We start from the raw sequence: 27110 nt of genomic DNA on the forward strand, positions 1-27110 counted from the left end.
ATCTGTGACTTCTGTTTTATTTTTCTGGGTTTTTTTCAGATTCTTGTCTTTTACTTTTTGCGATGTCTTCTGGCTTTTGTGAGCTGTATTTGTGAACTTTACTTTTACAAGTGAGTATAAAAGCTTTGCTAAAAAAAGTTCTAGGAGAAATTTCATTATAGCATAGATCATTTCTCTGATAGTCCAGGCAATGATCAGAAATAGAATGTACTTTCCTTCTAGCTCTGAAGTGCAACTTCTTGTTTGCAAAAATAGTTGAAGAGGAATATTTCTAATTATCATTTTTTTTCTGTGTGTGTGTATACACACATATATATATTTCATTATATATATACATCTTGGAGAAGTTCATATATCATATCATTAATTTTTTTTATGGTACTGGGGTTTGAATCCAAACCCTTGCATATGCTAGGCAAGTATTTTACCACTGAGACATATTCCCAGCCCTCATATTATCATTATTTATTTATTTTTTTAAATATTTATTTTTTTAGGTGTAAATGGACCCCACAGAATGCCTTTATTTTTATGTGGTACTGAGGAACGAACCCGGGTCCTGCCTGTGCTAGGTGAGCGCTCTACCTCTGAGCCACAATCCCAGCCCCAGGCGCTCATATTATTAATTTTAATTCTGTTAATCCATTAGTAGGATTTAATAGAACTTTATTTTTGATTCTAAGTTACAGAATCATGATTTATCTCTCCCCTAGAGCATATCTGATAGAAACTATTCCCAATGCAGGGTTCTTTGCTCTTATTTGCACAAAATACATTGACTTTCATAAAGTAACTATCAGTTGATTGAATGTTAATGGTATTATTAAGCATTTAAATGTTCCAATAACAAGAATAGTTCCCATGCCGGGTGCGGTGGTGCATGCCTGTAATCCCAGTGGCTCAGGAGGCTGAGACAGGAGGATTGAGGGTTCAAAGTCAGCCTCAGCAATGGCGGGGCTCAGTGAAACCCTGTCCCTAAATAAAATACAAAATAGGGCTGGGGATGTGGCTCAGTGGTCAAGTGCCCCTGAGTTCAATCCCTGGTACCTAAATAAATAAATAAAAACAAGAATAATCAGTCACTTTTTTTTACATGGCATATAACAAACATTTTAGTAATGCTTTGATGTATCAAAAGGTATTTGAACTTAACGATCATTATTAAAAATCTTCCTACAGCTAAATATGTCAGATTTAAAATAAACCCTTTTGTCTTGACTTTCAGTGGAATAGAGGAAAAAACAAAGCCAGTGCTGATTTTGAGAACTATAGCCATAAGTTGGTCTTCAGATGGTTTGGGGCATGAGTTCAAATTACCCAAGTAGTTCCCTAAACCCAAAGTTGAAGATTTGCTTTAAATTGTAGTTTCCCCAGGCGTCTTATAAAAATTTCTGTTGATAACTGGACCTTTAACCCAGATGTCAAAGAATTACCAGATATAAGATCCTAGTGAACAAGAAATTATAATAAATGTAAATCACAAAATAGGGCAATCACAAAGACAGGAGTAAGACATTATGAATTAGAGCCAGCAGAAATAATAATCCCAATGACTTTCTTCATAGAACTAGAAAAAGCAATCATGAAGTTTTCTGGAAAAATTAGAGACCCAGAATAGCCAAAGCAGTGCTTAGCAAGAAGAGTGAAGCAGGAGACATCACAATACCAGAACTTAAACTATACTACAGAGCAATAATAACAAAAATGTCATGGTATTGGCACCAAAATAGACATGAAGACCAATGGTACAGAATAGAAGACAGAGGCAAACCCACATAAATATGGTTATCTCATACTAGAGAAAGGCACCAAAAATATACATTGAAGAAAAGATAGCCTATTCAACAAATGGTGCTGGGAAAACTAGAAATTCATATGTAGCAAAATGAAATTAAACCTCTATCTCTCACCCTGCACAAAAATTAACTCAAAGTGGATCAAAGACTTAAGCACTAGAACAGAGACCCTATAATTTAATAGAAGAAAAAGTAAGCCTAAATCTTCATCATGTTGGCTTAGGACTTGACTTCCCTAACAAGACTCCTAAAGTGCAAGAAGTAAAATCAAGAATCAATAGATGGGGGGCTGGGGATGTGGCTCAAGCGGTAGCGTGCTCGCCTGGTATGCGTGCGGCCCAGGTTCGATCCTCAGCACCACATACACACAAAGATGTTGTGTCCACCGAAAAATTAAACAATAAAAATAAATAAAAATTATTAAAAAAAAAAGAATCAATGGATGGTATGGATTCAAACTGAAAAGCTTCTTCTCAGTAAAGGAAACAATCAAGAATGTGAAGAGATAAACTAGAGAATAAGAGAAAATCTTTACCACTCGTACCTAAGATAGAACACTAATATCTCCAGGATATATAAAGAACTCAAAATACTTAACACCCAAAAAACAAATAACCCAATCAATAAATGGGCTAAGGAATTGAACAGATTCTTCACAGAAGAAGAAATACAGTCAATTAACAAACATTAAAAATGTTCATCATCTCTAACAATTAGAGAAATGCAAATCAAAACTACTGTAAGATTCCATCTCACTCCAGTTACCAACGGCAACACTGAAGAGTAAAATCAATGATAAGTGTTCATGAGAATGTGGGGAAAAAGGTACACTCATGCATTGCTGGTGGGACTGCAAATTGGTACAAACACTTGGGAAAGCAGTATGGAGATTCCTCAGAAAACTTGGAATAGAACCACGATTTGACCCAGCTACCCCACTCCTTGGTTTATACCTAGAGGACTTAAAATCAGCATACTACAGTGACGCAGCCATATCAGTGTTTATAGCACCTCAATTCATAATAGCTAGACTATGGAACCAACCTAGGTGCCTTTCAACAGATGAATGGATAAAGAAAGTGTGGTATATATACACAATGGAATATTACTCAGCCACAAACAACAGTGAAATGATGGCATTCCATCCTAAATGGATGGAATTAGAGGCGATCATGCTAAGTTAAATAAGGCAATCCCAAAAAGCCAAAGGCTGAATGTTTTCTCTGATAATTGGTGCTGATCCGTCATGGTGGGGGGAGTGGGTAGGCAGAATGAAGGAACTTTGGATTGAGCACAGGGGAGTGAGAGGAGAGGAGAGGGTGTTGAGGTAGGAAGGAAGGTGAAATGATAAGGACATTATTACCGTATATACATGTATGACTAACTGTGTGACTCTACACTGCATACAGCTAGAGGAATGAGAAGTTGTGCTTCAGTTGTGTATAATGTGCCAAAATGCATTCTGCTGTCAGTATAATTAGAACAAATTAAAAAATAAATAGTAAAGAAATAACAACAATTAGCTAAACTGTAAAACTTTACTTATTAGGTAAATATACTAATATTTTATTTAGATATACTAATTAGGTAAATATACTAAATATATTTAAATATACTTATTGAAATATACTTATATAAATATACTTAAATATTAAAGTATATTTAAATATATATTTAAATATACTTATTAGGTAAATATACTAATATTTTTCTTTAAATATACTAAATATACATTTCTTTAAATATACTAAATATACATAAGTATATATAGTATATTTAAAGAAAAGTAAAATAAGTATATTTAGTATATTTAAAGAAACAAAAAAGGGAACTGAAAAAATGAACAAGAGAAAAGAGACTACAAAAAGGACCAGGTAAATTTGAAAAAAGAACCAGAACTTGTAGAAATGACAATATAATTATATTCATATTATTAATTTTACATAATGTTGTATAATAAGCAATATTGATACAATATTCGTAATACTTATATATTATAGATATTTAAAACTCAGCAGGTAATTTTAACAGCATTTTTTGGATACTGCTAACAAGTAAACTAGTAAACCGGAAGACTGATTTGAGGGAATTATTAAGAATACAGTATTGATAGACCAAAAGAAGAAAAAGAAGAAGAAGAAAATATAGGAATATGTCAGAGGCTAAAAAGTATGTAAGGTAGAGCTGAAAGATTTGATGTAGATCTCATCCGAATTTAGGAAATGATACAGAAAATGAGGAGAGGCAATATTCAGGAAATAGTAGCTGAGAATTTTCTAGAATTGGTGGGAAAAGTGATAATCTCTAGATTTAGTAAATCTTATATATCCCAAACTATATTCATGAAAAGAAATCAGTGAAACTATGTAAAACCCCATGGACAAAGAAAAAGATGTTAAAAGTTGACAGAGAACTACTGGAATATCTATAAAGGAATACTAGAAAAAATATTAGACAAAAAAAGGTGTCTTCAAAGTGTTGAGAGAAAATGGCTGTCATTCTAAAATTGTATATTCAGTCAAATCATCTCACAATCGAGCTAAATAAAGGAAGGCTTTTCAGAAGAGGAATAAAAAAAAAAAGAATCCAACCAACCAAAACCCAGAGGATTTACCATTAACAGATTCTCATTAAAGGAATTTCTAAATGATGTACTTGTAAAGAAACAAAATGATTTCAGAAGGAAGCTCCAAGCAAAATAAGGAATCTGAGCAAGGAAAAGGCTATCACATAAGTGTATCTGAACAAACAAAGCAATAATAATATCTAAAAATGTTTAATTTGTGGAGTTAAAAAAAAAAAGAGACCTGGGGCGGTGATTGTGGCTCAGTGGTAGAGTGCTTGCCTGGCTCATAATTTTAGCATGTAAAGTATGTATTTCCTCTTGGATAGGGAACTTCACTCCTATGTCAGGAGTAAGATGCACATGAAAATGCTAGCAAACTTATCAAATGAGTTCTATATTTGACTTTAAATTTTCAGTATTATCTCTGATAACATGTTCTTTGATTTAAAATGTCTGTGTCTATTATCTGTGATACTAATAGTCTTTGCCTTTTAGGGCTGTGTGCAAAAAGTTTGGGCTCCATGTGAGTCGAATGATGCTAGCCTTCTTGGTGCTCAGCACTGGCATGTTTTGTTCATCATCTGGTAAGTAAAAGTACAGGTGAGGGGATAGCAGTTTCTTCCATGATTTGCAGTTGTATTGCAAGGAAAAATTTGTCCAGACATAGGTTATATTTGTATAAAATGTCAGTAATTTGCAGAGCACCCTTATCTACATTATCTTGATTAACCTTTACAACAATCCCGTGCTATAAATAAGAGAAACATTTTCTCATTTTTGCAGGTGAAGGCACTGAAACTTAGCAAGGTGAAAAGAACTTACTAGATGTCAAAATTCATAACTGAAACTCACCAGGGTGCTTTTTATTACATTCTTGCATCAACCACCCACTTCCTTTCTTGGCCACGATGGGAAGGGAAGTGATTTTTTTTTTTTTTTTAAGAAGTTCTTTGAGAATGCTGGGGCTGTGGCTCAGCAGTAGCACACTTACCTGGTATGTGTGAGGCATGAGGTTCCATTCTCAGCACCACATACAAATAAATAGAATAAAGGTCTATCAACAATTAAAAAGGGCTGGGGTTGTGGCTTAGCGGTAGAGCACTCGCCTCGTACATGTGAGATCCTGGGTTCGATTCTCAGCCCCACATAAAAATAAACAAGTGAAATAAAGGTATTGTGTCCAACTACAACTAAAAAATAAATATTAAAAAAATTTTTAAAAAAGTTATTCTTTGGGCCTAAAAACTCTTTTCTTGATTATTTTGTTTTCTGCCCATTATTTGAAATGTGCAATCTTCTATTTTTTTATTTATTTTGATTTTGAAGTTAGCTTCTAGGAATTTAGAATAAAACCTTTCAAACTGTGCTGCCATTGAGCATCTGTGTTTTGTGTGCTGAACCAATACAGCCTGCTAAAAAGGTATACTGTCAATTACTAGTTCTCTAGAAAAATTAAGTTACTAGAAAATTAAGTTACTAGGTGTCATTGTCTCAATTTTAGTTTCTGCTTGTATAATCTAGAATCTAATGTGCATACTAAATATATACAAAATATAGTATACACAAAAATAGTATCTGGCACAAAATTACATGTTTACTTTTCCACTGAATATATTGAAATTAATGTTGCTTTGTGGAAAGCTCAGGGTTCTACCCTGGAATAACTTTGAGATCCATTGTCATAAATTTGTTGATGCTTTATCCTGGAAGCTGGCAGAGACCATGGATACCTCTGTACTTTTGTCCTCTACCTCAGTAGGTGGAATTGATAGCATTGGATGGCATCATATTATGTAGCATTTATTTTTGAACGTTGTACCTCATGTTTTTTTAGTTACCTTGCCACTCTAAAAATTGAGTTTTATGTGTGGGAGATTTCTGGGAATATCTTTAATTTTGTACAATCAGTTGAGGCACAGATAAGTTAAAGGAAGCTTTGATACAGAGCCTCTGAACCCTATTCTGAGTTTCTTAAATCTCACTGCTTCTTTTTTGTAGTTCTTAAAATCAATTGATTTTTCTTCTCTAGTGCTTGCTGTACGATCAGATCTTTTGCAGCAGGAGATTCAGATTTGAATTTTTTTCCCCAGTACTAGGTATGAGCCCAGGGCCTTGTACATGGTAGGCAAGTTCTCCACCAGTGTCCTACATCTAAAATGCTGCCCCCACTCCTTTTTAATTTTGAGACAGGGTCTCTCAAAATTGATGAGGCTGCCCTTGAATTTGTTATCCTCTTGTCTCAGCCTCCCAAGTAGCTGGAATTACAGGCATGCCCTCTTACACCTATTCAGATCTACATTTTTGTTCAGAGTTTTTAGAAATACTTTGAGTGTTGTTGCAGAAGCCCTGAATATGCTCATTCCTCTGCTGTATACTACAACAAGGTTAAGGTACATGTAAATAATTAGGAGACTATCCAAAGACCAGATTCTTTATGTCAGTGGATGCAGGATGCAAAGTGGTGCTGCTGAACTGGCATGGTAGAGCAAGCACGCCTATAACCCAGTGACTTGGGAGGCTGAAACAGGAGGATCGAAAGTTCAGAGGCAGCCTCAGCAACTTAGCAAGGCCCTAAGCAACTTAGTGAAACCCTATCTCAAAAAAAAAAAAAAAAAAAAAGGCTGATGATGTGGCTCAGTTTTTAAGTGCCCCTGAGTTAAATCCTTGGTATGAAAAATAAAATAAGTGCTGCCATCCAATGTCTGGTCCTTGAGTCAGACTTCCTAGAATTACTGTAAGGTACAGGTTAGGAACTAGGACAGTCTCAGGAAACTATTAAAAGATAACTTTCTTCAGAAATAAATTGTTGGCTATGGCTATAAGACTTTTAAAGCATTTGTCTGCCTGGAAATATAACCTGGAGTAATTCCTGAGGAAACTGGAATTTATAAGTTTTAGATTTGAGGAACAGGCTAGGAGAAAAATGATGAGGTTAGTCTATAATTGGGACCGTGTGTTGATACCTAAAAAGAGTGAGAAAATAAGAAAATCATTGAACATTCTTTTTAAAGGAGGGTCCCTTTACCGGCTATTTCTTGTATTGTATTGCCCAAAATATGTTGCTAGTTATTGACATTTTTCAGCGTAAGTTAATTTTTAATAATTGATACCTAATCTTAGACTCTTGTCCCCTTCCCTCCTTTCATTTCTTTACTCTTACAGCATTCCTTCCTAGTAGCTTCTGTATGTATACCACGTTGATAGCCATGACTGGATGGTATATGGACAAGACTGCCATTGCTGTATTGGGAGTAGCAGCTGGGGCTATCTTAGGCTGGCCATTCAGTGCGGCTCTTGGGTAAGATACTAACATAGTTCCTCTCATATATTCCTGGGCATAAGGTAAATCTTAATGTTGAATTAACTCCATATTATCTAGGTATCACCTAAAGTTATAGGAATCGATTGTGCCTATGAAGATTCTGGGAAGCAATAGCATGTTTTTATTTACTTTTTTAAAAATATATTTTAAGTTGTAGATGGACATAATACTTTTATTTATTTATATGTGGTGCTGAGGATTGAACCCATTGCCTCATATATGCTAGCAAGCACTGCACCACTGAGCTACAACCCCAACCCAAAAGCATGTTTTTCTTAATGCTTATTATTATGATTAATTCTAATAATAGTAATGGCTGTTAAGCATCTGCTGTATCTGAGGCACTGCTAAACCCTTTGTAAACTTTATTCCAGAACCTGACAACAGCTCTGCAGGAGATCATTAGTGCTTTATAATTGAAAAAATAGACTCTAAAAGTTTGAGTAATTCATATTTAAGATTATGTTTGCTTTTGAATCAAGGCCTTTCTGATTGTTTAACTGATATTTTTCCCCCCACACTGCATCATACTATGCTATACATTTTCTTCTTCATCAAGGCTTGAAATCTGAATTTGCTTCAGTCCCTTTTTCCTTGTCCCAGTATTGTTTTTTGTTCTTGGCAGAGGACGGTGGGTTGGTACAGGGGATTGAAATCGGGGGCACTCGACCCCTGAGCCACATCCCCAGCCCTATTTTGTATTTTATTTAGAGACAGGATCTCACTAAGTTGCTTAGTGCCTTGTTTTTGCTGAGGCTGGGTTTGAACTCACGACCCTTCTGCCTCAGCTTCAAGAGCTGCTGGGATTACAGATGTGCACAACTGTGTTGAACTCCAGCTTTATTTTTTCCAAGTTCAATTGTATCTCTCATTCCTTTCCTTTACTCTTTGTTCTCATATCTTTTATTCTAATTTGTGCTGCTTTAACTTATTGACTGTTCTAATAATTAAAAAAAATTTTAGTTTGATATTAAGGTTATTATAAAAGTAGTATTTCTTTGCTTAAAAAAAAAAAGTACCAGAAAGTGAGTGGTAGCTAGGCATTTGCCTAGCATGCAAAAGGCCCTGGATTCAATCTTCAGCACTGAAAAAAAAAAAAAAAAAGTTGTATGATTTAAAAGGAATTCCTAATTCTTTTCTCTTCTAGCCAGTCCTCAGTGACAGTCACTGCTAATAATTTTTGTATGTCTTTCCAGAAATTATCCTTGTGTCTATAAATGCATAGGCATACACACACACACACACACACACACATACTTACCACATTTTGAAATAAATAGAATTATTCTGTACATACAATACCTTTTATTTTTTTGGTACTGGGGATTGAACCCAGGGGTACTTAACCACTGAGCTATATCTCCAGCCTTTTTACTTTTATTTTTTGAAATGATGTCTTGCTATGTTATTTAGGGCCTTGTACACCATTGTGCCTGGCTATTTATCTTTTCTTGAGCACAGATTTATGTCATTCTCTATCAGTTGCATAATGTTCTATTATACAACTGACTATACTATAATTTATTTAACCATGCCTTATTGGTAGTTTTTGTTACTGAACATAATGTTTCAGTGAACATTTTTTTTTGTGTGTGTGTGTGGTACTGGGGATTGACCCCAGGGCCTTGCACATGCTAAGCAGGTACTCTACCACTGAGCTACATGCCCGACCCTTCAATGAATTTTGTACATATATCTTTGTATACTTGGTAGAATTTCATTATGGCATAAATTTTTAAACAGGAAATTACTAAGAGGATGGGTCATTTAAAATTTTCTTCATTTCCTTTTAAAAGTCTGGTTTCCCTACTTCCAATATGATCTATTCTTCGTATCATCCTAAAATTATTGTATCTTTAAGATTGTATCTTAGGCTGTTTTCTGTAAGTTCTGCTATCTATAAGTTCTGAAGGAATGTAAAGGAAGAAGAGTTAATGGTGTTGGAAGAGGATATATCAGAATTGAAGTCAGAGTTTGTGATATTATATTGCTAAAAGCCTGCTAAATCTTATAAGAGAAAGATCAGTATTTATTTGCTGAGATCGGTGAAGGATAATAGGGTCCAGTTGCTTATAATTAATATCTTTTTTTTATATATTATATTTTTTTAGTTGTTGATGGACTTTTTTTTATGTGGTGCTGAGAATTGAACCCAGTGTCTCACAAATGCTAGGCAAGTGCTCTAACATTGAGCCACAACCCCAGACTCTATAATTAATATCTTTTAAATGTCCATTATACAGAAATATGTATAAAATGGAGTTTGTTTAGCAACTCAGTATTTAGATTTGTATATGTATGGGACACATTGATCTCTAGGTCCCTATGAAAAGATCACATATTTTTCAGAAGATATACTCTCACATACTGGTTTTCTTCCCTCTTTGTCACTGATAGAGACATTTTATTCTCAACTTGGCATAGATACGTGTGAATATGGCCTGTTAAGTATTTTACATAACTTCCCATTTTGTTTCTCTGTTGAATAGTTTACCCATTGCCTTTGATTTGCTGGTCATGAAACACAGGTGGAAAAGTTTCTTTCATTGGTCACTGGTGGCCCTAATTCTCTTTCTGGTGAGTTTTCTTTTTTCTCGTTTTGTTCTCATATCATAATGAAAATAACTTCTGATGTGGAAAAGGAAACATTAGGAGGTGATTTTGTTTTTCATTCTCAGCATTTTGAGAATATTCCTAGAGTAAAACTCCATAATTCCTGTACTTTCTGTTTTCTGTTCTGTTTTAGGTGCCTGTGGTGGTCATTGACAGCTACTATTATGGGAAATTGGTCATTGCACCACTCAACATTGTTTTGTATAATGTCTTCACTTCTCATGGACCTGATCTCTATGGTAAGGATTTATGAAATTTGGGGAAGAGTAGAAAATAGCTTCACTTACCTAAACTTCAAAATTTTAATTCAGTTATCTTATTTCATTAAATATAGCATTTCTTTGCTGGTGATCTTTTCCCGCTTTAAATTTAAAGAGAATGATATTTGACTGGTTATGGTGACACATGCCTATAATCCCCACTACTCGGAAGGATAATGCAGGAGGATCAGAAGTTCAAGGCCAGCCTGGGAAACTTAGCAATACCTTCTCTCAAAATAAAAAATGAAAGAAAGAGTTCAATTCCCAGTACTGCAAAACAAACAAACAAAAAACCATTTGAATGTAGCACAGTGATGTCATGTAGCCACTTAAATACTTCTCCTTGAAAAATGTGATATTCAGATATTAGTCCTCTGTCTTGGTATGTTACTCCCAATTTCCAGAGATAGAGTTTTGAGAACTATTGAACGTCCATGGCTTTTGATGCTACTTTTTTTGTTGTTGTTGTTTCTGATGTTGAGGATTGACTCCAGGCCCTTGTTAGGCAGGCTCTCTACCAATGAGTTCAACCTCTGTACTCTTTTTCCCCTTTATCAGAAAATTAATGTGATAACAAAAAGAAAATAATAACATCATCCCATCATTTCCATGTGGCTATTGTTGACACTTGGAAGTATATACCTCTAGACATTTTCTGCACACACAGATACTTTATATTACTTTTTTTTTTTTAAATTTGCATCACTTCAATACCAGATATTAGGAGAGAACATTTGGAAAAATCTGTAAACAAAGTGTAACAAATGGGAATGGAGTCATCAAGAGATGGTAGGTAATTTGGTCATTTAGGGTTAAGAGAAAAAGAATTGAATGCCGTTAAATTGGGCTGCTTCATCCAGTGTACTCCCATCTTCACTCCTCCTTTCCTGCCTTTCTCACCAGTTGTTGAGCCAAGGTTTTGTTTTGACCCCTGAAGGCATATGAGTTATAGCTACACAGGTTTGAGCTGGAGATTTTTCTGATCAGATCGGCCATGGAGAGAAGCAGATTTTTCATTAGAATAAGTATAATTTCTTCTACTTTAATCTTTTAATCTATAGAGTGTTCTGAATATGTGAATGTCTTGCCTATTCTATGAAGCTGGTCAATATTGTCACCTTGTTTGCCTATTATAAATTGAAGTCTTGTTGCTAGCCATGTCCCTCATTTGCCTGAGCCACGGTATAAGTAGATCCAATAGATTGCACGAGAAGCTTCAAGTGAGATTTACTTGAGCTCTGGTATTTTGGAAATATTTTCATTTTAGATAGCAAGTAATAGGTCACAATAAGGAGTGCTTTGTTTGGTGAACTATATTCACAAATCACATAAAGAAAAATTGCTAAGTGAAAGAACTTTCAAAGGCTCCTTTATGGTTCCAAGGTCCTCAAGGATCTGAGAAAGGCCTCTAATTCTAAGCTCTTGCCTCTAGATGTCTCCCTTCAACTAGGGAAAGTTTGCATGTTTTTAATTGTTCCTTGTTTTAGTTTATAAGATTTTATTTGAATCTATAAGACAGTAGAAGATTTAAAACCCAGATGGCATTGATAAAAATTGTTTACATTCTGTATAGGTGAGATAATTTCTACTTATTTTGAAAAATTGGCTTCTCCAGTATTATGAATGGGTTATAATATAATAATTTTCTGATTGCTTATTTATAAAACCTTTGTTAGAGTACATTAAGGTGACATTTTTTGTAGCCCTCTAGATTGATAAAGCTTATAAATCTAAAAATAATAATGTTGGTAGGGAAGTAAGGAAGAAAGAATACATTCTGATTTTACGTTTATACTTCTAGTTTAACTATGGGTTGGTCAGGGTGCTGTGGTAAGTTTGGGGATCCAATAGAGTAGTGTCCTGTTCTTCTTTGGACATTAGCATTTGTTATTCATTTCAGCTAATGTTTTACTAGGAAAGAGTCCTTGGGGCTTCTGTTCTGCTTTGGTGTACCTAGGATGGCTTTGGTTCAGATTTTCCTGTTTTGGATATAGATAACTGATCACTGTTCTAGTGGTGGCAAAAGCTTTGTTGGGATAGTGGAAATAGACCAGCCATGAATAGGACTGATACAATGCTGTAGTAGCTAGCCTTAAGGGAATTATTCCTCAGTAGTAGAATTTTTGAGCTTTTATCTCATTTTTGAATTGACAGATTGTTTTGGTCTGATTTTCATTCTTTAAAGAGTATAGGCTGGGTTCAGTGGCATGTGCCTATAATGCCAGCTATTGAGGAGGCGGAGGCAGGCAGATCATAAGTTCAAGGCCAGCCTGGGCAACTTAGTTAGGGATTTTCTTCTCTCTCTCTCTTTCTTTCTTCTTCTTCTTCTTTTTTTAAAATGTCCCCTCTCTGGCTTGGGATTTCTTGATATTGAACAGGAATAAAATAGATATAAAATACTTAAAAATACTTTATAATTGTCAATCCGTTCAGAAAATATCAAAGACTTATTTTATAGGTGCATTGATGATGTAAAATTATCAAACAGTGAGATGGTATATCTTCAGTGTTGGAAGTTCTATTTCATTTACGTATGTGTTTGGCACATTTTGTATTATTTTGACTATTTTATAAGGGTTTCCTGCTCCAAGTGCCTCATTAGCTATTGTAGGCACACACTTTATCTGAAAATGGAAATGCATTATGCTTATAGTGTTTTACATATTTTTTAGTGCTGCTTCTGATACATAGGAACATAAAAAGCCTACATATACTTTTTGTATGAATAGACTTCAATTGAAGAAACAGTGAATAAATTGCCTTTCAATAGACTGTCTCATAAGGCTGCAGGCATACAGTAATTATAGTACAGTGTATTATGTGTTACAGTGGGATGAAGAGAGTCAGGGAATCATAAGAGCAAATTCCTCTGATGGTATCAGGAAAGATGTAGTGATTGAGTTGAGCCTGGAAGGAAGAGTAGGAATTTGCCTAGTAGATGCTGGGGTGGGGGTCATTTCAGACAAATGGAGCGTAAAGTATAGGGACTGCTGAGGCAAAAAGATTGAATACTGAATTATTTTTAAACACAACATTTTAGAGCATTGACTGAATTTTGGGTAGAAACTGTTTGGTCATGAGCAATATGATTTTATTATTTCCATTGTGATTATAATAATATAAATATTTACCTTCTCTATTGTTCTTGGTTTTCAAAGAGAACTTTCTACCTTTCTTGGCTAGATAGCATATATTAATGATACATTGCAGACCTGAGCTGACTACTTTGTTTTGAAATCAGGGAAAAGTAAAGGAGTACTTCTGCACAGATAGCAATCACAATGCCTTCTGTTTACTGAATGCCTGTTACATTATATGCCAGAAAATTTTCACATACTGTCTTCTTCCCCTCATAAAAACTCTGTGAGATAAAGATAGGCATAAATTATGCACAGATGAGGAAACCAAAGTTGAAGTGGTGAAGAACTCAGCACTTAATTAAATAAGTAGAACAAATCAGATGAGAGCACAGGATTGTCTGACTCCCAGGCCTGTGTTCTTTCAATTGAAAATACCCTTAGCAAAACCCTGGAATTTAGCCATTGAGATTCTACAGGAGAATAAGTTTGCAAAAACAGGCAGCATGAGTTCAGAGTAGTAGAAGGTAAGAGTCAACCCAAGGAATGAGGGGAAGTGGCACCTTTGAAGGGTTTTGGCCTTGGAGGGCTCAGAGGGCAGAGTGATATGCATGCTGGCAAGCTGTTTGATGTGGGAGCACTGTGCTTGATCCCTTTTGAAGAAAGAAAGAATGTTTTGATAAAGTAAAGAATACTTGGTGTAGGAAATTTAGAGTGGTATAGACTAAAATTGTAAAGTCATAAGCAAGATTTTACATGATTTGTAGGGTCGAAGATCAACAGGTAAAACAACATCGCAGAAAAGAAAAGTGATTCGTTTGGCACTGATTTTTGCCTCTGGTAATGTTTCAAGTTTCCAGATGTTGATGTGGGTGAGTTTTGTTGTCTGGTGTTTGCATAGAAGTGCTCTCTTATGAGGAATTCATTGGCCTGGAGAAGGTATGGGAGGCACTTAAATGAATCACTTTTCCCTCAAAATCAACAGTGGGTCTACTCAAGACTGTCACTTTGCAGCTTAGGACAGGACCCTAAACCTTGTTTATGTGTTTTGTCAACATTAGTCAGATCACTGGACAGGAAGTTTCAGAAGGTAAAGGCAAATGCCTGCTGTTTGAAGGCTTGCTGTTTCCCATCCTTGCAGCAATAGAGGGTAAAGCTCCAATGGAGTCTTATGACTGCTTAGAGTTGACTGCCAGCCAGAACTGTTCTGGAGCCTTCATTCTCTTGTTAATCATTTCTGTGGAATTTTGGTGGCTTTTCCCTCTTGGGGGTACAAATTTGACATTTGTGAGGATGACTTGCTGTAATTTAGTTCCTACATACCTGTTAAATATCAGGCCCATAAAAACGTTCCCCTTCATTCAATCTGTTGAACAGTAAATATCATTCTTTCTTTAAGCCTCTTTCAAAACACCCTTTAGATCATTTGATTGAAAGGAATTGAGGCATTTTCCAAAAAGGGAGAATTGTGAGTCACTCCCTGCAGAAACCCTGCTGCCAGCTTGCTTTACCTCACATCTTGCACAGGTTCAGTGCTCTGCTTATCATTCTGAAGTGTTTTTGTCTGCATTGTTCAGCTTTGATATTTTTTGAACATTAGTTTTGAGTTCCCTGGAAGAAAATACAAGTTTAAACCTTTTTTTTTTTTTTTCCCCCTAAGAAAGTATCTCAATATGTAGGGAAGGATACTAGCTAACAAAATCCCCCCCCCTTTTTTTTGGGTCCCTGTTCACCCTTGTTTATTAAGACTGTTGTCACTTGAACTTTCTTTACTCTTGGCTTATCCCCCAATTTTTGTACCATCCTTCAGAGAAATAACAGCCTGTTATGAAATGCTCAAAGCCTAGCTCACAACTTAATGCTTCTATACTTCAAAGTGCAGTATACCTAGGTAAAAAGACAGCTCAAACAGAATGGTATAATAAATTGTGATAGAGACAAACTTTCTATAAGTGGAACAGTTTTTCTGAAAAAAAAATCTATATTTGCAAATATCAAAGAGACAAGAGGCTTTTTTCTTTTGATGCTTACTCTCTGTAATGCATGGTGTAAAATATAACCCTCTTTCTCTCTGGTCACTCTGTGTTTTCTTTACAGGCTCAGATTTTCAAAATTCTGTTAAGAAAAAAAGGAGTTAAAGGTTGATAGCACTGCCTCCACACTGATGGCCAGGAGAGGGTTATGTGAAAACTCCTCTCCAGTAGCTGGAATCTAAAGGACTCAGTTTATGTTTTTAAGTATTAATTAAAACCCAGAGAAGGCATGTATTTCTGTTTTGAAAATAGCACCATCCAATAGTTTTTCATAAAAAAGAGTGGTATATAAAGAATACAAGATTAAAATATCCCTAATGTTCTTGCCTGGGTCAGGATCTCTGTTGCTGAACAATCCAGTTAGTATTAATTTTTTTAACACATTTTAATTGTAGAAATTGATGGGTTTTACTGTGACATTTCCATGTGTGCATGTATTGTTCATGGATCATGTCCATCTTCCCTTTTGTCTTCTCCTCACCTCCCTGCTCTCCCTTCTTCCCTGGCCTCCTTCCTGATCCCTAATTGTTCAGTCTTTGTGTTTAGACAGGAAGGAGTGAACTTTTCCCAAAGATTACAAGAAGTTGAACTTGAACTCTTCCTTAGTATGCCCTCCCCTGCCTTTTACTCCTTCCCTAAATGTTTCTAGCATTATGAAGTTTGGTTTCTAATCTTATTTTGCTGTGCAAGCTGCAAAAATTTTGTCAGGTTTTTCTGACTATTCCTCTGCCTCCTGATTACCCTTTTAAGCAATGCTGATTGCAGGAAATTGCTGTGGTGCAAGGCGGGTGTCACAACACGCAGTGATTAAAACCCGCATGTGTCATTCAGTGCCTGATTGAAGTAATCATACGGAGGAAAAAAGCAGATGAAAAACCTGCTAAATGTGCAGAGGAGGACTGTTTCTCATTTAGATTTAAGGATTTTGAGTTAAAGATTGAAATCTGTGAGTGAGGCTTGTGTTTTCAGCATTTTGCTTCATTCTGAATCTTCTAAGCTTCTGAGCACAGCCTGATCTCAGTATGATCCTACAAAACCAAATTTGTTGCTTCTGGTGATATAAATAGGTACTCTGTGTACAGGACCATAAAATAGTGGTTGAACATATCAGGGGAAAGATGCTAGAATGTAAATGCATCAAATAGGTGTGAATAAGATGGCAGAGGCCTGAATATCTCAGACCAAGTTTCTTTATTACTCTTTTTTTTTGGTCTGTAGTGATAAGAGAATAGTTAAATTGAAGTGGCATTTTTTATAATTTTTAGCTCTTTGTGGCTCTTTTCCTAAACTATTTAAATTATTTGGTGGTTCATAGTAAATTTCTGTCTTTGTTTGTTCTGCCATAACAAAATACTTGAGATTGGTAATTTATAAAGAACAGAAATGTATTCCTCACAGTTCTGGAGGCTGGGAGTCTAAGGTCAAAGCTCTCTGACAGCTTTGATGTCTAGTGAGAGCTGGGTCTCTACTTCTAAGGTGGTGCCTCATTGCTGCATCCTCTGGAAGGAACTCTTCATCCTTATGTGGTAGAAGGGAATATAGATAGATAAATTTTCTATAGGTAGCCAAGAACAGCTAAATATTTAAAACTTAATTTCTATCTAAAACATCACAACCAATCCATTTCTCTTCTCATCTTCTGATTTTGTGCCACTGTGTGTGACTGAGCATAGAAAGAGAATAGACTTTATAGAGTCTTGGTCACTTGAGGCATTGGATCCTCAATATTATTTGAACAAAGAACATTGTGAGTCAGATACTATAATAGGTGTTGAAAACATCCATTAATGATTTCTTGCCTCTTTTTCTCCCTCAGGTACAGAACCCTGGTATTTCTATTTAGTTAATGGATTTTTGAATTTCAATGTAGCCTTTGCTTTGGCTCTTCTGGTCTTGCCACTGACTTCTCTTATGGAATACCTGCTGCAGAGATTTCATGGTGAGTGGCATAAGAGATGGAAGGTTTGGGAGTAGGGGAGGAAAGAGCAAGAAACAACGTGTACCAGTAAGTGAAAAAGAATTCTACTTATTTTATTCTCCATTTTCTTTCTATGGAAATAGTTGGTTTATGGGATTTTCAGTCTGTATTTGTAGATTATGTGACCCTACTGAAGATTTAATTAGTTGTTTCAAATTAGACTAGAAGGAAGAGCTTTACATCTCTTTAAGTGACAAAGTCAATATAATTTACACAGTTCCAAAGGAAGCAAAAGTATTTATAAATCTCAATATAACAAGCCTTTTTGAGTTTTCTGTCTGAATACTGTGTGTTAACCTGATAGATTGCTTACTATATAATCCATTCTAGAGGCAGACTTTCTTTGGGAAATTATTTCAACCAAAAATTTGAAAACTGAACCATTCAGGGATTCCCTGAATTTGATACTGAAGTAAGAGAATCTTTGGACTTCCTAAGAAGCATGATGCTTCTCTTGGTTCCATTTTGCTTCTATGTTTGCCTTTCTGTGAAAGTTTGGTGTGTCATTTATTTTACTTGCTCTGATTCTGTATTGCACAGCTGATGTTTTCTCAAGTTGTCATGGCTCTGGATATCTGGAGCCTAGATTCATTTATGGGAAACAGATTAGAGCATAAATTCATATGAGTTTAGAAAGATTTAATTTCAGACTTTTCAATCTTATTTGGATGTCACATGATTGATTCCTCTTCATCTCACCCCAATTCTGCTTTTCTATTGTTAATTGTTTATAGAGAGTTCACTGTGTTAAAAGATTAGAAGGTGCAAGCGGGCTTCAGAGTCATATTGTTTTAATATAACCACATTGCCATTATTCTAAAAAATTAACATAATCCCTTAATATCATCTAATACCCAAATGATATTCAGCTTTCCTAGATTGTCTGAAAAATAGGTTTTTACTGTTAGTTTGTTTAAAGCAGAATGTAAACAAAAGTTACGTAGTGAATTTTTTGTTTCTTTAAGCTTTTCCTGAAATGTCTCATCTTTTTCTCCTAAAAAATTTCTTTCTTTTTTGGTACTGGGAATTGAACCCAGGGGCACTTTACCACTGAGCTACATCCCCATCCCTTTTTGAGACAGGGTCTTGTGAAGTTGTGTAGAGCATTGCTAAGTTGCTGAGGTTGGCCTTGAACTTACAATCTTCATATCTCAGTCTCCTTAGTCACTGGGATTATAGTGTCTGACTCTCCCAAAGATTTCTTTCTTTTCTTTTTTTTTTTTTTAAATATTTATGTTTTAGTTGTAGTTGGACACAATACTTTTGTTTTATTTATTTATTTTTATGTGGTGCTGAGGATCGAACCCAGGGCCTCACATGTGCTAGGCGAGCGCTTTACCACTGAGCCACAATCCCAGCCCCCTAAAGATTTCTTAAAGAAACAGATCTTTCGGGTTGTATAAGTATCCCACATTTTAGATTCAGATGTCTGCTCCCTTGAGGTAACTTGTTCCTCTATCTCCATCCCTTGTATTTACTAAATATCACTTTTTCCTTTTTTAAAGTAACTTTGTTTTGAACTATAAAAATAATTTATGCTTGTGGAAAAACTGAAAACATTTGTGATGTGAATTAAAAAACAGGATGTTCTCTACAGTATGAATCAAATTTTGATTTTAAAATGTTTATAATGTACATGTGGCCACCTTATAAAAATATGAGTGCTGGGGCTGGGGTTCGGCCCAGTGGTAGAGTACTTGCCTAGAATGTGTGAGGAACTGGGTTTGATTTTCAGCACCATATAAAAAATTTTTTTAAATATTGTATCCATCTAGTACTAAAAAAAATTTAAAAAACAAAACAAAAATATGAGTGCTTTCTGACTTGTATTTATACTTGTATGTGTATTTTACAATAGAAATGATACTTTGTTTTTTGGTACTGGGTTTTGAACCCAGGGGTATTTTACCACTGAGCCACATCCCTAGCCTTTTTAAAATTTTTTAATTTAAAAAAAAATTTTTAGTTGTAGGTAGATACTGCCTTTGTTTTATGTGGTGCTGAGGGTTGAACCCAATGTCTCATGCATGCCAAGTGAACGCTCAACCACTGAGCCACAGCCACAGCCCCATTCTCAGCCCTTTTTATTTTATTTATTTATTTTTAAGGAATTTTTTTTCATAATACCTTTATTTTATTTATTTATTTTTATGCAGTGCTGAGGATTGAACCCGGGGCCTCACACGTCCACGTGCCAAAAAAGTGCTCCACCACTGAGCTGCAGCCTCAGCCCTATTTTTTATTTTGAGACAATATTTCACTAAGTTGCGTAGGGCCTTCCTAGTTTGCTGAGGCTGGCCTTCAACTTGCAGTCCTCCTGCCTCAACCTCCAGAGTCACTGGGATTACAAGTGCATGCCACTGTGCTGGGAAAAAAAATTAAAAATATAAAGAGCCAGGAAAGAAATTATCCATGATTCTACTATATACCACTGTGGTTAGTGATTATATATATTTTATATAGGACATTTCAAATTTTTGATTATATTTTTTAAAAATTATGTTTTATTTTAAAGTACAAAAGAGAAAAAGACTTAGTAAAGTTTATTTTCTTACAATAAAAAAAAATAAAATATACTTACCTGAAAAAGGTATAAATCTGAAAGTATAACCTTAAATCTTGTGATAAAATCTTAGAGTGAAAGATTTATAAAATAAGCTTGCTAATGAAGTTCAAAAAAATTTTTTTCCCTAGGGAATTCTGCAGAGCGACATAACCTAGATAGCTAAATTAGGCATTCTGATAATTGTCCTGGACTAAATTTGCTCACTATAAACTTGATCATTATAGACATAGTGGACACCAGGGGGCGCTGTCTACCTACCTTTGCCAGCATTTTTATGCACTGTTCATTATCTCTAATATAAACACAGTAGGAGATGCCTTCACTGTGAGTTGCAGTTTTATTATTCAGTGCTCATGTACCTAACCACAGGAACTTTCCAGCAGGTGCCTGGATCTTAGTGTTCATTACATTCCTTTAATTCATTTACATGCTTTAAGTACATTTTTTTTCTAATTTTGAGATTCAGAGTGGTTGGATATTATAGAAGAGGAGTGAAAATCAGTGAACTTTCTTTAAGAGTATTTTCACGTTTACCTTAAAACAGCTGTCATTTGTGGCTTGATGAAAGGGTTTGAGAATCCAACTGTTTTGCTTTCTTTTGATTTAGGTCTGCTTGAACAATTAGACAATTGGTGTACAGATAAAAATAACTAATGTTTAAACATAGGAAGTAAAACTCAAGAAGTGGGTTTACACTAGGCTTTTGGTTAATCTTAGGAATGATTAGTCTTTAGTCTTAATGGTGGGACTCGTTAGAGGGAAAAGGCTTTCTTTCTTCACCCAGTGTAGAATTTATTAAGTTCTATTAACCATTAACCTGATTTTCATTTTGCTCTAGCCACACCCAGTATTGTATCTCTCTTTAAATTTTAGATTTTCTTGGTAAAGTTAAGGAGTGTGTTCTTCTTTTTATTGATGTGTTTGGAGAAAATGTGAATATATTAGCTGCAACATTTTTATGATGTGCCTTTGGACATACTTCCAAATTTTAAGATCAAGAGAGCATTGAGACTAAAGATGTTAATTTATTCTAATATGATGAAAGGTAAATATTTTTCTGTGTCTTGCAGTTCAGAATTTAGGCCACCCATACTGGCTTACCTTGGCTCCAATGTATATTTGGTTTATGATTTTCTTCATCCAGCCTCACAAAGAGGAGAGATTCCTTTTCCCTGTATATCCACTTATATGTCTCTGTGGTGCTGTAGCTCTTTCTGCACTTCAGGTAAGTTTCAGGGAAAACATTTGTGCCTCATTCTGTTTCACTTATTAAATCATTGCTCATAAAACTTAAGAGCAAGTTATAGAGTACATCCATCTAAGATATTTTACCCATAATGTTAAACCTAATACAGATCATATTATTAAAAAATTATGTATTGATAAAGCTATTTATCATATTCTTATTTGCTAATTAAATATTTGCATTATTAATTTTTGTTGTAATTTGTCTCTATTGTCAACAGGAATCCAATTGCTAATAAAGGTGCATTTTTTTATGAGGTAATTTTTTTATAGCTTTATTTTTTTATTCATTTATTTTTTATGTGATGCTGAGGATTGAACCCAGGGCCTCACATGTGCTAGGCAAGTGCTCCATGACTGAGCCACAACTGTATCCCATAAAGGTACATTTTTAAGTCACATGATAGTGGCACCTGAGCAGAGCTAACAAATGTCTGCTCTGCTGGATCAGACTAAAACTTGCTCAAGACTTTGGGATTACATCAGGCAGTTATGTAATCCTGGTTTAAAACCTGTCCAGGTCAATTCCCTGTCAGAGCTAATCTTAACTTTGAATATCTCTGTATTTATGGCCTCAGCAACCTCTGGATACTTTCTTGCCCTCTGCTGTCATTTTCACTTGGCAGAAAAAAAAAAATAGATGATAGATTTTTTTTGTTGTTGTTGTTGTTTTTTGGGGGGGGTATTGGGGATTGAACTCAGGGACACTCAACCACTGAGCCACATCCCCTGCCCTATTTTGTGTATTATTTAGAGTTGCTTAGCGCCTCACTGTTGTTGACTCTGGCTTTTGAACCTGAAATTCTCCTGTCTCGGCTACCAGAGCTTCTGAGATTATAGGCATATGCTACCACGCTGGCAGATGATGTTTTATTGTTAACAGATTTATTGAGATATAAAATCCACAAACCATGGGTTCACCTATTTAAAGTGTATGATTTCAGTGGTTTTTAACATATTTACAGATATATGCAATCATCACCACAGTCAATTTTAGAACATTGTCATCATTTCAAAATCTTTGTACCCTTTGACTATCATTACTTCTACCTTCTTTTCCATAGCTCCTCATCCCTAAGTAATTAGCAATCTATTTTCTATGTAGATTTGCCTATTTTGGGCATTTCATGTAAATGGACCATAAAATATGTGACTCATTTCTTTCGCTTAGCATGTTTTCAAGGTTTATCCATTGTAGAATGATAGTTTAAAAATAATTTCAATTATAAAAGTAACTGAATTTCATTTCAGATAATTTAGAAAGTCGTGAAAATTCTTCACCTTTTAACAAAAACACTTTCTAGCATTGGCTTATTATGATTGTAATAATAAGTGTGCATATAACGTTATATCCTTTTTAACATGGTATTATGTCATAATGTTGTCTGTGTTGCCATTTCTATATCCATCATTTAAATAGCAGTATAATGTTCTATTGATTTGGGTATAGTATATAATAATTGGATATAACATATATAACATATTGAGTTGTTAATATGTAGAACAATGATATAATTCATGTTAGAATTTAGGTTACTCATTTATTTAGCATTATAACTACTAGTAGAATAAATATTTTCATTTAGTTATTTAAATATTTTCATTCAGGTATTTAGATTATTTCCTTAAGATAGATTCCCAACTTCTGCCCCATTTGTTTTTTTAGTGGTGCTGGGACATAAACCCAGGGACTGACACATGCTAGGCAAGTTGCTCTACCACTAAGCCACATTCCCAGCTCTTCTCTAAAATATTAAAAGCACTCTAAATATTTACGGCATTTGTTATATGTTGCTAAACTTTTTTCCAGAAATAGGTTCTATCTAGGAAGGAAGGAAGGAAAAAAAGAAATCTGAAGAGAAGGTACTTAAAGATAGCAGATGGGCTGGGGATATAGCTCAGAGATAAAGTACATGCTTAGCATGTGGGAGGCCCTGGATTTGATCCCCAGAATCACATATACACAAAAAGAGCAGAATTCATACATGCATGTATATATGTTATATAACCATCTAGTTTATTAAGTTGTTAAGCAATAATTAACAACATGTTCCTAGTGTTCTATGAGAGGAATTCTTTTTTCTTGTTTGGTCATGAGACATTTTGTTCATATTAAAATCTTCAATGAAAACTTGAGGGTAAGGAAGTAAAGATAAATTCTTATATCAAAACAGATTTAAATACTTCATATGTCAAAGAAAACTACCAAAAAAGCATTTAAAAATAATTTGAAATAAGTTATTAGGACTTTAAGTACAAGCAAAATATCTAAATAATTTTCTTGAAAGCTAGTAAGAGTATTGGCAAGCCAGATAGGCTGACCCCCAGATAGTATTAGAGGACTTGGCTTTAATCTTTGTATTTGGAAAGGATTCCTTTCTAAGTGTTCCTGCTCAGACTCAATCTCTGCATTCTTGGCTTTTCTGTGATGTTTCATGATTATGTGTATTCTGCAAGGTGTATCTTCTTTTATCAATACAATTTTCTTTCCTTCTAGAAATGTTACCACTTCGTGTTTCAACGATATCGCCTGGAGCACTATACTGTGACATCAAATTGGCTGGCCTTAGGAACCGTCTTCCTCTTTGGGCTTTTATCATTTTCCCGCTCTGTGGCACTATTCAGAGGTAGATGTGCTATACGGGTATTTTAACTCACCCTCACAAGGCTCTTCACCTCAGGTTTCCCTTCATGCAGGCTTGTTTAATACATATTCAGCTTATGCTAGGAAGAGGTCTTCTTTTTTTCGAAGGAAGGGGGTGGCACAGGGATTGAACTCAGGGGCACTCACCCACTGAGCCACATCCCCAGCCTTATTTTGTATTTTATTTAGATACAGGGTCTCACTGAGTTGCTTAGCGCCTCACTATTGCTGAGGCTGGCTTAGAACTCACAATCCTCCTGCCTCATCCTCCTGAGCCGCTGGAATTTTAGGTGTGTGCCACTGTGCCCAGCAAAAAAAGGTCTTTCTTGAAGGGGGAGCATATAGGATTAATAATGAGTATGATGTGACTTCTTTACCTCATGATTGAAAAAGAGATTGAGAATTCCTCTTGGTATGATTAACTACACATTTTTTCTCTGTTTTTATTGATTTCCCCCCCTTTTAATGGTTATTGATGAATTAAGGAAGCCTAAACTTTGTGCTAAATTCTCATGATTATATTTTCTTACAATCATTATTGGGATCTAAAATATGAAAGTATGCTGAAAAAAACAAGATGTTTAAAGGGCAAGAAAGCCCTTATATTTGGCAAAATAGGGTCTCTGCTATAGCTATCTTCCTAAAAAAGAGACATTTTTTTATGTGTAGGGCAGGCTTGGCCCTTCACACTTCTTAAATTTTATGTGGATTATAGTGGAACATTAACATGTATTATAACTACATGTCAGAAATTCATCTTACTCATCTTTGGCTTTTATTGACTATTCCTTCCTTCCAGGATACCATGGGCCCCTTGATTTGTATCCAGAATTTTATAGAATTGCTACAGACCCAACTATCCACACTGTCCCAGAAGGTAGACCTGTGAATGTCTGTGTGGGAAAAGAGTGGTATCGATTTCCCAGCAGCTTCCTTCTGCCAGAAAAGTAAGTTACCCTTTAATTCCCAGAGTTTTAAATCAAGGAATAAAATTAGCAATCTTATGGCAGGGACTTTTTTTTTTTTTTTTTGGTGGTGCTGGGAAATGAACCCAGAGCCTTGTGCATGTGGGGCAAGCACTTTACCAATGAGCTGTATCCCCAGCCCATATGGCAGGGGCTTTTTAATTTTTGTTTTGCTTTGGAGTTTTTACAGAAAGTTATTGAATCATTTCTGTCTCTGATTGCTGTGGAATCTGCACCACACACCTATCTCTTGTATTCATTAGACTAGGTGCCATGTGTGGGTGTGCACCCTCCCCTACTTGTATCTACAATGTCAGAGGACTTTTGAAAATGTTCTGGGCTCTAGGCTTCTGCTGACAACTCATTCTGAAAATTCCTGTTTATAATTCTGTAATTATTTGATATTAATCCATTTCCTAAAGGGTCTTTAGAAACTCTAGCTAGAAAAGTATTTTTAGAGAAGAATTTTTTTTTTCAAACAATAAGTTTTTCACCAATGTATGAACACTGGGGAAAGCTATTATTAAGACATCTGTACCAGTTTCCTTTACTCTGTTGATTTGATAGCATATGCCCTGGAGTTCCTTAATTCTTTTTTTTTATTTTGGTCCTATTTAAGTAAAAGGGAAGTCTGGTTAAGATGAGTCATATTGTTCCATTTAAGACTGGCTTCAGCAGCTTAGCTTTACCTGGTAGTAGTATTATGCTTAATAAAAATCCTGTAACAAATTGAAACTTATTTTTTAAGGGGTTGACTTTGGCCTTTGCTGTTTACAATTGAAATTGTTTCATAACTGAAGATACTTTTAAGGATTATTCAGTAACAGAGTTCTGCTCCCTTAGCATGTTCTTAGTGCCAATATCACATTTCATCTTTTTCATTATATCTGATGAGTTTGCCTCAATTTTAATAAGTCCCTTTGATCACATGGTAATTGGCAATAAACTTTGACATTTCTCTGGTTGTTGCATGATATAACCATCTGGTAGCAAATTTCACTTCTGAAACTTGGTGAAAAGGATTAAGAGACCTCTAGTCACAAATTTCTCAATGATTTTTGGATTAAATTGTGACCTCTGCCTTTATGCTCCCTGGTTAAGGTTTTAGCAGAAATATTTTTTTCTTCAAATGAAATGTCTTCACATGATTTTTGTTTGTTTCAAGTACATTTAGCAATATGATCCCCTTGTGTTTTTCTTATTCTTCTTATTTGTGTTTCTGACAGTTGGCAGCTTCAGTTCATTCCATCAGAGTTCAGAGGTCAGTTACCAAAACCTTTTGCAGAGGGACCACTGGCTACCCGGGTTGTTCCTACCGACATGAATGATCAGAACCTAGAAGAGCCATCCAGATATGTAAGAACTATGTTCTCTTCTTTGAAAATAATTCTATCCCTAAAATCTCTTAGCATGTATGTTAGAATATTGATAAAAGGAGAGTTTCTTAGAAAGTGATTTCTGTAGAATGAGGGGTATAACAACCTTTGTTGAGAAAGACCAAACAGTATCACTTTTATCTTCAAATTACTTTTTATATTCTATGTAAAATATAGAATTCAATATAACTTCTAAGCTTTCCAGTGGGCTAGAAATTTTCTTATGTTTCATTCTAAAACACATTTTGGAACTCATATGATTCCTTGGCCTATTAAAATACTTGGTGGGGAACTTTCAAGTTATCAGGCTACCCTTGACCTAGCTATGACTATATTCTGGTTTTAGTACATGAATAATCAGGAAGACTATTTCCATAGTAAGTGCCATGGCGCAATCTCTGTCAGTGCCATGATCTTCTACCTACTTGACTTTACACACTCTGAGATCCCAGATGAATTTTATTTCAGTTCCTTTGAAAGATGACACTTTTTGGGCTGGGATTGTAGCTCAGTGGTAGAGTGCTCACCTCCCACATGTGAGACCCTGGGTTCAATCCTCAGCACCACATAAAAATAAATAAGTGAAATAAAAGTATTGTGTCCAACTACAATTAAAAATTTTTTTTTTAAAAAGAAAGATGACACTTTTGACATTTGATACATATAAGA

General features: G+C 35.1%; 1 protein-coding gene across 9 annotated transcripts in view; it reads left to right on the forward strand.

Annotated features, from left to right (window-relative positions):
* Alg9 (ALG9 alpha-1,2-mannosyltransferase) overlaps positions 1-27110 on the forward strand; it is a 97951-nt gene that overhangs the window by 7945 nt on the left and 62896 nt on the right. For all 9 annotated transcript variants that reach the window (XR_009228857.1, XR_009228858.1, XR_006856516.2 and 6 more), the window contains exons 4-13: positions 40-110; positions 4858-4946; positions 7525-7660; positions 10174-10261; positions 10431-10536; positions 17484-17606; positions 21282-21436; positions 23954-24083; positions 24900-25047; positions 26292-26421. Coding sequence is in view for 3 of the 9 variants with exons in the window: in XM_046465874.2 (XP_046321830.1) it covers positions 40-110; positions 4858-4946; positions 7525-7660; positions 10174-10261; positions 10431-10536; positions 17484-17606; positions 21282-21436; positions 23954-24083; positions 24900-25047; positions 26292-26421 (1176 nt within the window). In the remaining 6 variants the exon portion in view is untranslated. The remainder of the gene's footprint in view (positions 1-39; positions 111-4857; positions 4947-7524; positions 7661-10173; positions 10262-10430; positions 10537-17483; positions 17607-21281; positions 21437-23953; positions 24084-24899; positions 25048-26291; positions 26422-27110) is intronic.

Source organism: Marmota monax, unplaced genomic scaffold (assembly GCF_021218885.2).
Source record: "Marmota monax isolate L192 unplaced genomic scaffold, Marmota_monax_Labrador192_F-V1.1 WCK01_AAM20220418_F8-fsc00045, whole genome shotgun sequence".
Lineage (NCBI taxonomy): Eukaryota > Metazoa > Chordata > Mammalia > Rodentia > Sciuridae > Marmota > Marmota monax.